This window comes from Muscardinus avellanarius, assembly GCF_963383645.1.
Source record: "Muscardinus avellanarius genome assembly, chromosome: 4".
NCBI classification, from domain to species: Eukaryota; Metazoa; Chordata; class Mammalia; order Rodentia; family Gliridae; genus Muscardinus; species Muscardinus avellanarius.
In genome coordinates, this window is record NC_137789.1 from 17,527,238 (window position 1) to 17,540,185 (window position 12,948).

Consider the following 12,948-nt stretch of genomic DNA (forward strand, 5'->3'; position numbering starts at 1 on the left):
TAATAAGTCACTGAGACTGGCCTCAAACCTGCTATCCTCCTGTCTCCGCCTCCCAAGTACTGGGATTACAGGTATGCACTACCTAGATGATTTCTTTAATGGAGGGTGGGGACGGGGTGTTGGATGCTAAAGGGAAGGATGCCAACCCAGCCTAGAAACTGGACTCACTAGGAAGGACATGCTTTTCCCATGCTGAGGGGAAACAGGAGAGTATGTGGGGTTTTGAGACCTTAAATAGGTGGGAGGTGTTTCTCCCCACAGGTGTAGGACTGGGTACAGGGGAGTCTGGAGAGCTGAGTAGGGACCAGATTTTTGGCTTTACATATCATGTCAAATACCTCATTTTCAGAACTCTGGTGGAGCCCTTAAGGCATCTTAGCTTCTAGCACATTCCACCATAACAAGGTATATTTGGGTTAGACTGTGGCCCAGCTGGAGGCCTCGTTAGTAACTGGATGCTTTTGTTTTGACATGAGATGATGGTGGCTCAGGCTTAGGAAAGCTGAAAGGGATGGAGAGAGATGGATGGATCCAAGAGTTATTCAGGAGGAATGTGAGTAAACTAAGGAGTTGAAGGTGATGGCAGGTTTCTGGATCTAGCAATCCAGTGGCGCATGGTAAAGTATTTCTTTAAGAGAAAACATTTTGGGGATAGGAAGCTGCCTGCTTAAGACATTGACATGCAGCAAGTCATCATGGAATGTTTTCTAGGTGCTCTCTGTACCATATTTTCTTATCCTTTGCCTTAATAACTGATCGCCTCATATCTTAGTCTGTTTTCAGTTACTGTAACTGAAAACCTAAAACCAGGTACTTTATGAAGAAAAGAGGTTTATTTGGTGTACAATTCTGGAGTCTGGGAGGTCCAAGAGCATGGTGCCAGCCTCTGGTGAGGGCCTTCCTGCTGCATCACAACATGGCAGAGGGCATCACACGGCAAGCAGGCCAGCTCAGGTCTCTCCTTACGAAACCATGAGGGCCTCATTCTCATGGCCTCATCTCATACTAATTACCACTCAAAGACTCCACCTCCAGCTCTATTACCATATGAACTCTGGGACATGGTCAAACCTTAGTATCCAGGGACCAGCAAAGAATCCCCGTAATGAAACTCCCACCTTTAGTGAAAGAATTAGGGGATCTTTGCACTAAATTGCATCAAAGATAATCTTAAACACTTGCTTTTTAAAAATCCCATCCTGCCCTGCCTGCTCTCCTCCACTACGATGGACGTTAGGATGATTCCAGGAATGCAGCGGTGACGGACGCAGCGGCCCTTGCTGACTGCTCGCCCGGGCCGGGCGCTGTTCTAAATGTTTCGTGTGGGTTGGTTTATTTGCTTTCACATCAACCGTGTGAGCTAGGTACCATTAGTATTTATCTCTCACAGGTAAAGGGAACCTGAGGCATGGTAGGTTGGAAAAATAACAGAAAGTGAATTTGTTTAGAAATTTTAAGGCTGAAGCCGGGTATGGTGGTGCATGCTTGTAATCCCAGCATTCGGGAGGCTGAGACAGGAGGACTGTGGTTCGAGGACAGCCTCGGCTACTTAATGAGGCCCTCTGCAACTCAGTAAGACCCTGTTCCAAAATAAAGAATAAAAATTAGGGCTGGGGGTGTGGCGTGGAGGTAGAATGCCCCTGGGTTCCATCCCCAGTACCACATTAGAAAGAAAGAAAGAAAGAAAGAAAGAAAGAAAGAAAGAAAGAAAGAAAGAAAGGTTGATTAAGGCTGAAAGCATCCATTCTTATCTGCTCAAATTGATCTCTTCTTTGATTTCTGCTTGCTTTTTTTTTTTTTTTTTTAAATCAAACCTGCTGGAGGGTTTTAAAGGGAAGAGGATTACTTGCTTAGGGATGATAAGGACAGCTTCCTTTTTTTGATGGGAGAGGGGATTCTTTATTCTCAACTCTAATCTCCAGTGTCACCTGGCATCTACTTCAGTATTTATACCCAGTATTTCAGCGTGTATATCCCACATTTCAGCATTTATATCTCACATTTCACTGATGCTGGGATGCCATCCACTTTTAGATGCACCATTACTTTCTGGTCTACTCATAAGAGGGAAGGAGGCCTGCCCATTAAACTCTGCCACAGCACTGGTTGTAAGACACGTTCTGATCTGCGAGGTGTAAATATATGAAAGAGTGGGCACCTCTGAAGGAAGCGCGTCATCCGTATGCTTCTTGGGGACAGATGGAAGTCATTTTGCAGAGTTGTAACGGCTTCCCCCTCTGCCTGGGAAGAAAGAGAAGTGTCTGGCTCTTTTGCTAACTCCTGACGGCAGTCTTGGGCCAGCGTGTGCTGGGGTGGTTCTTCCATGTGGAAAGCCCTTTGCCTGAGAAGGGCCTCTGATCAGCCAGGAAGCTCGCCATGTGGGCTGCAGAGTGTGTTTGTGGAGACTGGGTGGTTCCAGATGATAGCAATAACACTGGACTGACTTTCTTTTCCCTCAGTACTGGAGCTTTGTATAGACTAGACAAACGCTGTCCCACTGAGCTGCGGCCCAGCCCTTGCCTGGCTGTTCGATCGGCCTGAAATGAGGAAGCATGCCAGGCTCCTTGTGTCTTAGTGCCAGTGTTTGTGTTTGCTGTGATCAGGAACTGTAATGAATGTGGGCTTCTGACTGAGAAGGATCTGGGGTAGGATTCAGGCTGACCCATTACTAGCTCAGTGCTGGTAATCGCAGCCGTGGGCAAGCCATTATGTCCTCCTCAGTCTCAGTTTCCCCATCAAAAATGATATTAGCCAGGCGTGGTGGCGCACGATTGTAATCCCAGTTCTTGGGAAGCTGAGACAGGAGGATCACAGGTTTGAGGCCGGCATCAGCAACTTATGTGGCCCTCCACATCTTAGTGAGACCCTGTTTCAAAATAAGGAATAAAAAAACAGGGCTGGGGGCATAGCTCAGAGGTCGAATGCCCCTGGATTCCATCCCCAGTACCACAACAAAAAGGTATTAATTCCTGATTTGAATATTTATGCAAAGATGAAGGAAAATAAAGTGTAAATGTTGGGAAGTTGAAATCGGATCTTCACTTCTTTCCAGAAAGCTTTACAAACTCTCTCTACTTAATTAAAAGGAGCTTTCTTTCCTTCTGGGGAGCTGCCGTGGCCCATGACATGTTGCTCATTCACACTGCTGCAAAGAGAATGACCACACGACTCCCCTAGGGGTCAGTAAGGCCCCTGGATGCTGCTCACCAGAATTCCCCCACGTGACAAAATCAAGACCTGGAAACTGATGGTGGAAAAAAAGTCTCCAGGTTGAGGAGGACTTAGATTTTATATATGCCAAATGCAATTCTTTGGTCAGGAATTTTGTCTGGAAAGCCCTTCTGAGGCATCCAAGCCCGCCCACTCTTTTTCTGGCAGCTTGTGGGTCCTGGAATTTGCAGGTTCTGAGGCCATTTAAGGGTATGATGGTGGAAGCCGGTGAGCCAACTCCCGTCGGGTTTATATCAGCACCTCAGTCATCTGTAGATACTTGGGAACCTGCCGTCTCCAGCACCTGTTTCGGGTGAGGAGATGCAGGACTGGCAAGAACACACGTGGCTTCCGCCCTCGTGGGGCTTTGTGATCAGCCAGGACACTGACACTGAACACATAACCAGCGAAACTTGAGTGAAACTGAAAATGGGACAGTGCCATCAAAGATGCTGTGAGGAACTTCTGGGAGCCAGTAAGAGTCCCGATGAGGGGAGAGTTCCAAAAGGGTGTCCCTGGAAGATGAGAATTCATTGAGACCCAAAGGATGCGCAGATGGAAGGCAGGTGGAAGGAGGGGGAGTGTGTGTGTGAGTGAGTGAATGTGTGTGTGTGTGTGTGTGTGTGTGTGTGTGTGTGTGTGTGTGAAGATGGGATGGTGCCCAGACCCCAGAAAAAGAAATGAAGAGAGGGAAAGGAAGAGAGGGCGTGGCCCAAGGAGGCGGAGGCTGCAAGGTGACCAGGCAGTGACCAGTGCCTGTCTTTTAAGGTAGTCTGTGTTGGGGACATTGCACTTTTCCCAAGAGTGATGGGGAGCTTGTGAAAGGAGCTTTTTGCATTTTGAAAGTAATTCAAAGGTGTTGTAGGAGAGCTCGTCTGAATGCAGGTGGAGTGATGCTTTAGGAGCCAGTATAGCTGTCGGCGTGCGAGATCAGGATGGACCATCAAGGTGGAGGAAGCAGCGGTGACCATGTGGCAGAAGGATGGCCCGGTCCTGTGCTTGAGGACACAGCACTGGCTCTCCTAACAGTGCCCACCAGAGGGAAAGGGATGGGCTTTTGCAGATTGGCCCTCTGTATTTATAGGTTCCAAATCCACAGATTGAATCAAACAGATGAAAAATACTTAAAAAAATTACATCCATACTGAACATGTGCAGACTTTTTTCTTATTATATTTTAAACAACACAGTATCACAACTATTTAACATTTATATTGTGTTAAATATTTTAAGTAATCTAGAGGTGATGTAAAGTAAATGGGAAAGGCCAGGCATGGCATTGTGCACTGATAGCCCCAGCTACCCAGGAGTCTGAGGCAGGAGCATCACTTGACCTCAGAAGTTGGAGACCAGCTTGTGCAACATAACAAATATGTGGGAGGATGTGTAGGAAATGATATGAGAGATGACATGAAAATCATCATCGGGTGAAAATCCACTATTTTATGTGGGAGACTTGAGCATCCAAGGATTTTGATATCCTTGGGGTCTTTGAACCACTTCTCCAAGGATATTGAGGGATAGCTATATTAAATTAAAAAAATACAACTTAGAAGTTATGGATCTCAAAGATTCTTGTATCTTAAAGTCAGTACATGCAACTGGAACCCAAAGTAATTATTTTCACAGTTTGTTTTGTAAATGTAATTATATGTTGTGTTAGCGAACTTAAAAAATAATTATTGTGCTTTTACTTTATTATGTATCCTAAATGGTAATGTTCTCACCATAATCATAATTAAAGCAATTATTACAGATTATATTATATTTATTTTACTATGCCATAATTCAAAAGTTTTCATCATAATGTGGTAAATATTTAAAATTATTTTGCTGTAATTATCAAATAATTTAAATTTACATTTATCAAATTAGCACATTTCGCTTTGTAAATACATTTTAAAAATCTATTATTACAATTAGACAATGCCTTATAATCTGTGAATGGAAGTAAAGATGCAGATTCTTCCAATTTCCTGTAGTCTGTTAAAATATACTGCTTCCGCTCTGGGCGTGGTGGCGCATACCTGTGATCCTAGTACTTGGGAGGCTGAAACAGGAGGATTTGGGGTTCAAGTCCAACCTCAGCAATTTAGTGAGACCCTTGGCAACTGTTTCAAAATAAAAAATAAAAAGAGCTGGGGTATAGCTTGGAGGTAGAATGATCCTGGGTTCCATCCCCAGAACGTAACATATATATGTGTGTGTGTGTGTGTGTGTGTGTGTGTGTGTGTGTGTGTGTGTGTGTGTGTGTATTGCTTCCCTAATGAAAGCATATCCAAGCAGGTTTGGTCAAACATGCATTTTAATCTGCTGTATCCCCTCTCCCTACACATTCCTCCACTAAAACTAAGAACATTCTGACTTGGTCTGCAAGCCTTCCTGGTTTGCTATTAGAACAGCATAGAAGAGGTTGAAAGAGGGTTGTGGATATAGCTCAGTGGTAGAGTCCCTGCCTTGCATACTCCAGGCCCTGGGTTCAACACCCAGCATTGCAAACAGAAGAGAGGCTTAAATGAAGCAGCCTCGGGGCTCTGAGCTGCGCAGCCTCACCCAGCAAGGCCTGTGATTAGCCAGCTGTCATTATAGGTTGTAGGAAAGGGCAAGTGGTTTTCCAGCGCCTCGCCACCAGTGGGGTTTGTGCGTGGACTCAGTTGCACCAACCAGCATTTTAACACAGAAGAGAAAACTCACAGTTTTCCTAGCCCTGGTGGTACCCAGCTTTCCCTCTGTGAGCTCATGGCCATGGGGTAGATGTCCAGAGAGGGAGCGTTTGCCCCCTGGCAAGTCCCTGGAGAGAGCTGGAGAGCAGGGCAGTGGGATTTTTTGTTCACTATGAACCAACAGCTCAGGTGGCCAGGTGAAAGAGCAGGGTTGGCTTCCCCCTCGTCCTTCAGGAGGAAAGGTAAGATGGTGACTGAGTGGAAGAGTGCTCTCTTCCCTCCCCCTTTCTCCTTCCTTTCTTCTTCTTCTTTTTTATGCTGGGGATTGAACCCAGGCCATCACGTATGCTAGGTAATTGCTCCGTCACTGAGCTACACCCCAGCCCCTTGCAAATTTCTTTTATAATGTAACTATTGGATAAAATCCCTCTCTGGCCTTAGAATCCATAGATTATATACATCATCCTTTTATAGTTTTTAGTTAAACTCATGAATTAGATAGACGTGTATAGCGTTGCGTGCACTCTATCAAGGGTGATCTTTGACAACATTTACTTTTCCCATTCTGTGCTAATTTAATTTCCCCACATGCTAAAACAAGACTACTTTTGCTGTTGGGACATTCTTTAAACCCAGCCCTCTCTTGCTTCAAATTAATCTCTCTCCTCAGCTTATGAGAGGAAATGTGGAATCTATTGTTGCATGCAGGACAGCTCTCTGTGACTGTTTCTATCTTTCTTCAACCCAAATGGTGTAGCACGTTTGGTGTTTCCTGTGCTGTTCTTAAGGGAAAGGATGGTAGCTGGTCCGGCTGCGCCTGCCAAAGCGCAGGACTTCCTCACTGGGTTGAGCATCGGGGCAGAGGGGAGGGCTCGAGCCTAGGGACTGGGGTCGTGGGGGCTCTCTACCTGCCCCTCGGAGTCCTCCTCTTCTCTAGAACTGACCTTGATTGAGTGCTTGCTATATACACACACAGTATGGTCCCAGGGGCTAATCTTGCCAAAATTGTACCCTGAGGACCTTAGAAATTCTCTGCTTGGATCCGGGTGTGTGTGGTGGCGCATGCTTGTAACCCCAGTACCTGGGAGGCTGAGACAGGAGGATTGCAGGTTCAAAGGCAGCCTCAGCTACTTAGTGAGAACCTCTGCAACTTTGTAAGATCCTGTTTCCAAATAAAAAAGTAAAGCAAAATAGGTCTGGGAGTGTAGCCCAGTGGCAGAAGGCTCCTGGGTTCTATCCCCAGTGTGTGTGTGTGTGTGTGTGTGTGTGATCTCTGCTTGGGTGAAAAGGGAAATCCTTGCATGCAAAGCCCAGGGTGAAAGCCCAAGATTTGGTCTCTCCTCTGTCACCTCGGTGTCCCCATCTGGGGATCAGGCTGTCAGTAGCTGCTCCCTCAGACCCAGGGCCTGCTTGCACATGTTTGTCTTTTAGTACAGCGAATTTTTTCTGCAAATATTTTGGTAATGGGCCATCCAAGTCTATGTCACAATACTCCATTCCACCATGGCAGCCGGAGGAGGTATAGACAGTCTGTAAATGAACGGACCTGCTATGTTCCGATGAAACTTTGTTTATACAGTTTGCTGCTCCTGTTCTGGAGTTGTCGGAAAGGCTAGCACCCTGCCTGAAACTCTGAAAATGGCTGCCTCTGAGTTCCTGGGCATTGTGGACAGGGCCGGATGAGTCAAGATCATGGCCCAGCTCAGTGTAGACTTCACTTGGAGGTTTTCACCAGCACAGAACGACTGTAGTTCTTTCTGTTCCTGGGCTTGTTTACAGGAAGAGCACTCCGGACCCTCCAGTAGGGAGTTGAACTACTTGCCAAGGATTCCCAGGGCCCAGAGCCAGCAGGGCCGATACTGGCTACCTTTGTCTTCAGGGATAGAAACTTTTGCCCAAACAAGGGCTCTTTGAGTGAGGTTGACCCAGAAAAGCCAGCTCATGCCTGTCTTTGGAAACATGCACAAGTCCTTACCTTGTTTGTCCATCCCAAGTCTCTTCAGGATGTCCTGTGTGTCCTGGGCTTTTACTGGCAAAAAACTCTATGGGGTTGCACAAGGCAACAGGGGCCATCTTGAGTCATCCCAGGCCATTCTTAACCTGAATAAACCAGGTCAATGTGTCCTTCAGGCACTGGACATCTGGAGTGGCTGGTCCTAGAAAAACAGCCACCTTCAGTCTTCCTAGGGTATAAATAATTTTCAAGTCTTGGAAAACTATGGTTTCTACTTCATCAAGGACCCCAGGGAGGGAGTGTATGTATTCCAGAGCTGATGTTTCAGCTAGCCACGTTTGGGGCTTTGCTTTGTTTGCAGGGAGAGGTGATATCCAGCCTCAGTTGGACAGCGCTCTCCAGGATGTCAACGATAAGTATCTCTTGTTGGAAGAAACAGAAAAGCAGGCAGTTCGCAAGGCTTTGATCGAAGAGCGCGGCCGATTCTGCACCTTCATCTCTATGCTGCGGCCAGTGATTGTAAGTGGATGGAAAGCTCTAGAAGGCTTGAACTGCCAGGGAGGAGAGGGCTTTCCTTGTTTATTTATGCATACAACATTGAGCTCCTGAGAATCTGTTGCATGTCGACAACCACAGTGGTAGAATCATATCTAAAGACCAGTGATTTTCTGCAAGTGCTGGTCCTGATGACTGTGTGGCCCCCTCCTTGGCCATAGTCCTCAGCATCAGGTGTTCCTCTTTGCACCCTTCTTTCTATGCTCCACTCAGGAAGGCCTAGGGGAGTGCTTCTCCAAGAGGAGTCCCCAGGCCAGCAACACCACCTGGGAACTGGCTAGAAATAGAAATTCTCAAGTCCAACCCAGACCCACTGAATCCAGAACTCTGGGGATGGGGACCCAGCTCTCTGTTCTGAAGAAGTCTACAGGTGATTTTTGAGACCTGCTGGCTAAGCTGAATACTTGGATTAAGATAGGAAAATCCCCAATGTGCTGTAGGATTCCACGGGAATATCCAGACTGGCCCTTAGAGCACTGTGAGGAGGTCCAGGCTTACTTTTCTTTTTCTTTTTTTCTTTTTTCTTTTTTCTTTTTTCTTTTTTTTTTTTTTTTTTTTTTTTTTTGTGTGAGTGTGTGGTACCAGAGACGGAACCCAGGGGCATTCTATCTCTGAGCTACTTTTTTTTTAAATTCTGAGACAGGGTCTCACTGAGTTGCCAAGGACCTCACTCGGTAGCTGAGGCTGTCTGCGAATAGCCATCCTCCTGTCTCAGCCTCCCAAATGCTGGGATTACAAGCGTGCACCACCACATCACTTATATGCCATAATTGAATCTTTCTGCAGCAGGGGCTCTTGAAGCCAGTAAGATGATGCCAGAGCACTTCTCCCAGCCCTAGCAAAATGCCCTGATTTGAGCTGTTTCCCTGAACGTAGGACTTCTCCTTGGATCACTCATGCCTGGGCTCATAGTCCCAGCAGGGCACTTTGAGGAAGTGAATAGAATATTTTCATTCCTCTGCTACCATTTAACTTGCCATTGATTAAAGTAGTGGGGGGATTAAAAACAAGAAAGAAGAGATCATTAACCTCTGTTGATTACATGTGTATTGCTACAAAGATCTAAACCCAAATATCTCCAAGTCATGCCAGTCATTAAAGCCAAGCAGTGTACTTTGCATGTGTGGTAGGTATTGAGGATTGAACCCAGGGGTGTTCTAACTGTTTACATGTACCCCAGTGCTATTTTATTTTTTATTTTGAGACAGGGTCTCACTGAGTTGTCCAGACTGGCCTTGAACCTGTGGTCTTCCTGTCTCAGCCTCCCCCGCTTCCAAAAGGGGCTGTGACATAGGATCCCAGGGAATACCCAGGCTGGCCCTCAGAGCACTGCGGGAGGTCCACATGTGTATGCCCCACTGTTCCCTGACACACAGGTCACTCCATGGTGGTGGCACATTTCTTTTCTTATCTCAAAAGAAAAGGCTTGTAAAGTCTTCAGCAGAGACTTACCATGCCAATGGGGGTGCCTTTCCTGAACAGTCAGAAGGCTGATTATTCCATGACCCAAATAAAAGCAGTTGTAAGATGATAAAGTGAACCATCCATGATACTAGTATGGGATGAATTATTTTTCTTTAGGAAGAAGAAATCTCGATGCTGGGGGAGATTACCCACCTTCAGACCATATCAGAAGATCTAAAGAGCCTGACTATGGACCCTCACAAACTGCCCTCTTCAAGTGAGCAGGTAGGAGCCCGGGTTACGCACATGGAAACAGACCGAAGAGACAGAAGTTCAGGTCCCCCGTGTTCTTTGTGGCATTCATCGCGTCCTGTCATATTCTTATTTTGTCATGTCCTATACACATGACAGACACATCAGTACAGCAGTCATGATAACCCCCCACTAGATAGCACCTTGATTGTGTCAGGCGCTGTCCCGAGATCAGCACGTAGACTTCCCCAGCTCACTTTCACTGTTGTACCCATTTTAAGAAGGTCAGCAAGGCACTGAGAGTTGAAGACATTGAACCAGGTTCACCTATTGGTGGGACTGGGATTTGAACCAAGTGGCCGAGTACCAGAACCTGTGCTCTTAGCCACAATGTTCCTACCCTCTAGGAACAAATTCTCATGACAGTGGTGTAACTGGGATGTCATGGCTCACCATTCTCCATTTCTCCTGCTCTAAGTCATGCTTGGGTCTCTCTTTTCTTAGACAAGATGACCCTTTTTATGCATTTTATTCATTGGGTGCTTGTGACATTAATACCGCATCAAGTGGGAAGAAACATATTTGGGGAACAATTGACGAATCACTAGCTGGCTTTAGCCCTTTACATACAGTTCTTACCACCCTTTGGAAAGTCAGCTCCGAAGACACATTTGGAAGCTTGAGTTTTCTACTCTATGAAATTGCTTTTAGTAGACCAGAGCCTGCTCTCGCTCACAAAGTAGACATTTGAGGAGCACCTCTTAGGTAAGCAAAAGGTGGGCCTCACACTCCAGTGGCATTTTGTCAAGCAGGGGAGATGGATGCAGAAATAATTATGGAAGGATTGGCTTACTCTTGACTCTGTAGGGTTTTGAGTTCCTAATCCTGAGCAAATAAGGCACAAGTGACTCTTGACTATCAAGTGGGTAAAATGTGAGTTCAACAAGTCCGGAAATCGTTATTGTCTTTATAGTAGCATGAGGTGAAAGTCCCGCAAATTCTAGCCTTGGGATTCAATGGCTCTCATCAGTTGTTAATTGGTTACTGTTATTCTGTCTCTTTTGCCTTCATGGCTTTCTTTTATTTCTCTCCCTCCCCTATTAATTCAGTTTTGCTTATGTCAGAAAAAGGATTGTGGCATTGATGAATTGGTAGTGTGGCTCTTAAACATTCTCTTTTTTTAATCCCCCCTGTCGTGAATGAGGACAGCATTTTGGTGTTATGGTGGCTGCCTGGGCACCTAGCTTACCCAGCTGGCTCTGTTCCCGCAGGTGATTCTGGACTTGAAAGGTTCTGATTACAACTGGTCATATCAGACACCACCCTCTTCCCCCAGCACCACCATGTCCAGAAAGTCAAGCGTCTGCAGGTGAGTGAAGCCAGGCTCTACTTTGGCTTTGGGGGCCAAGTCATTTTTCTTTATGCTAATGTTTATGCAAATGTTCACGCTAATGTTTATGCTAATGCTTCACGCTAATGCCTTATGCTCATAGAGCTAGTTTGGTTTGTTTTGTGATCTCTGAGATGGCTCATTTTAAACAGGAAGTGGTGAGATGATCAGTTGAAAGAATGGTCATGTTTTGGTCTCACCCTTGGGTTCTGAATTAATTGGACGTCAGTAATGAAACCTCAGAAAAATTGAAGAAGTACAATGCCATACGCCCTTATTTGCCCCACACTCTTGTCTCGGGGCTTCGTAAAGCACATGGAGTTCTTCCTCTGTCAGCTGCCACCATCACCACTGCTCAGCTAACTCGTGCTCTTGCCTCCTGAAACCAAGACTCATCTGCAAGAGTTCTTCCATCTGCAGAACTGTTGTCTAGCAGTTCTGGTAGGCTGCCGTTCTTGGCTTGCTGACCGGGCTCGATTATTTGCTTTATGAAAGATGGAAACATCATCATCCATCATGTACCTTTCTTGGTATACTACACCTGCTGCTGCTCATTTTATTTGACTTTGCAAAGCTAAACGAATGTCCATTCCCTGTGAATTAGCATTGAGAGGCAGGGAGAGGTTGGGTCTGCTCCATCAGTGTGTATGGAAACGTCTCCGCACCTCCAGGCGGGTTTTTTGTTTCACACTGAAACCTGCACAGTTTACACTTAGCAGGCAGTTTAGGTCAAGAGTGTACATCCTGACTCTGTCCCGAAGGTGTTGGTTGGTTTCTTGTCATTTTTCATGGGGTCTGTGTGTAGCTGTGTATGTATTGGGAAGAGGGAAAGCTAGGGGTTTTTTTTAATAGCTAAAAAAAACTCTGATTAATGTAAAACAAGTTGTGCAATAACTTTCTTATAGTCTTACTTTGAATAGAAAATCATGTTGCATTGACATGAGCTTGCTGGGGGAGAATGCTCGCTGGAGCAGAGCCTCTGGGACAATCTTAAGTCCCCAAATGCCCTCTTCTGGCCAATTTGGGAGAAAGGCAAATGTCATAGTGTTTATTCCTGGCCAGGGTTCCTTCCAGCACGCTCCCCGGGGTCTGTCTCAATATTTTTATGATGAAATCCTCAGCACAAGAGAGACGCACCATGCCTATCCCACTAGCTGCCAGGTGTGCAAAACAGAATCTCTCACGGTGTTGGGCACAGAAACCGCAGACTCCCTGATCCCAGGCTGGCTCGCTCAGCTCATCGCTCACACACTTCTGGCTGCCCTTTATGTTTCAGCTATGCTTGTTTGAACCACGGGACTCTGCACAGCTTTAGGTTTTTCATAACTTGAGTTATTATACATACAGAGCAGACAACCTTTCCTTCCTTCTGTTAAACCCAGGGGCATTCTGCCTCTGACCTATACCCTGAGCCCTTTCTATTTTTTATTTTTATTTATTTATTTTGCGGGCCTAGGGATGGAACCCAGGGGCATTCTACCTCCGAGCTACAACCCCTGCCCTATTTTTTATTCTTTATT

General features: G+C 45.9%; 1 protein-coding gene across 16 annotated transcripts in view; it reads left to right on the plus strand.

Moving 5' to 3' along the window:
* Positions 1-12,948, plus strand: part of MTSS1 (MTSS I-BAR domain containing 1) — a gene marked incomplete at both ends in the record, with an annotated part of 169,118 nt that overhangs the window by 146,772 nt on the left and 9,398 nt on the right. For 12 of the 16 annotated variants that reach the window (XM_080693812.1, XM_080693824.1, XM_080693813.1 and 9 more), the window contains 3 exons: positions 8,189-8,346; positions 9,964-10,071; positions 11,310-11,407. In XM_080693812.1, the coding sequence (XP_080549938.1) occupies positions 8,189-8,346; positions 9,964-10,071; positions 11,310-11,407 (364 nt within the window). Of the gene's footprint in view, positions 1-8,155; positions 8,347-9,963; positions 10,072-11,309; positions 11,408-12,948 lie in introns of all 16 variants that reach the window. The other 4 variants (XM_080693825.1, XM_080693821.1, XM_080693816.1 and 1 more) reach the window with 1 other exon arrangement.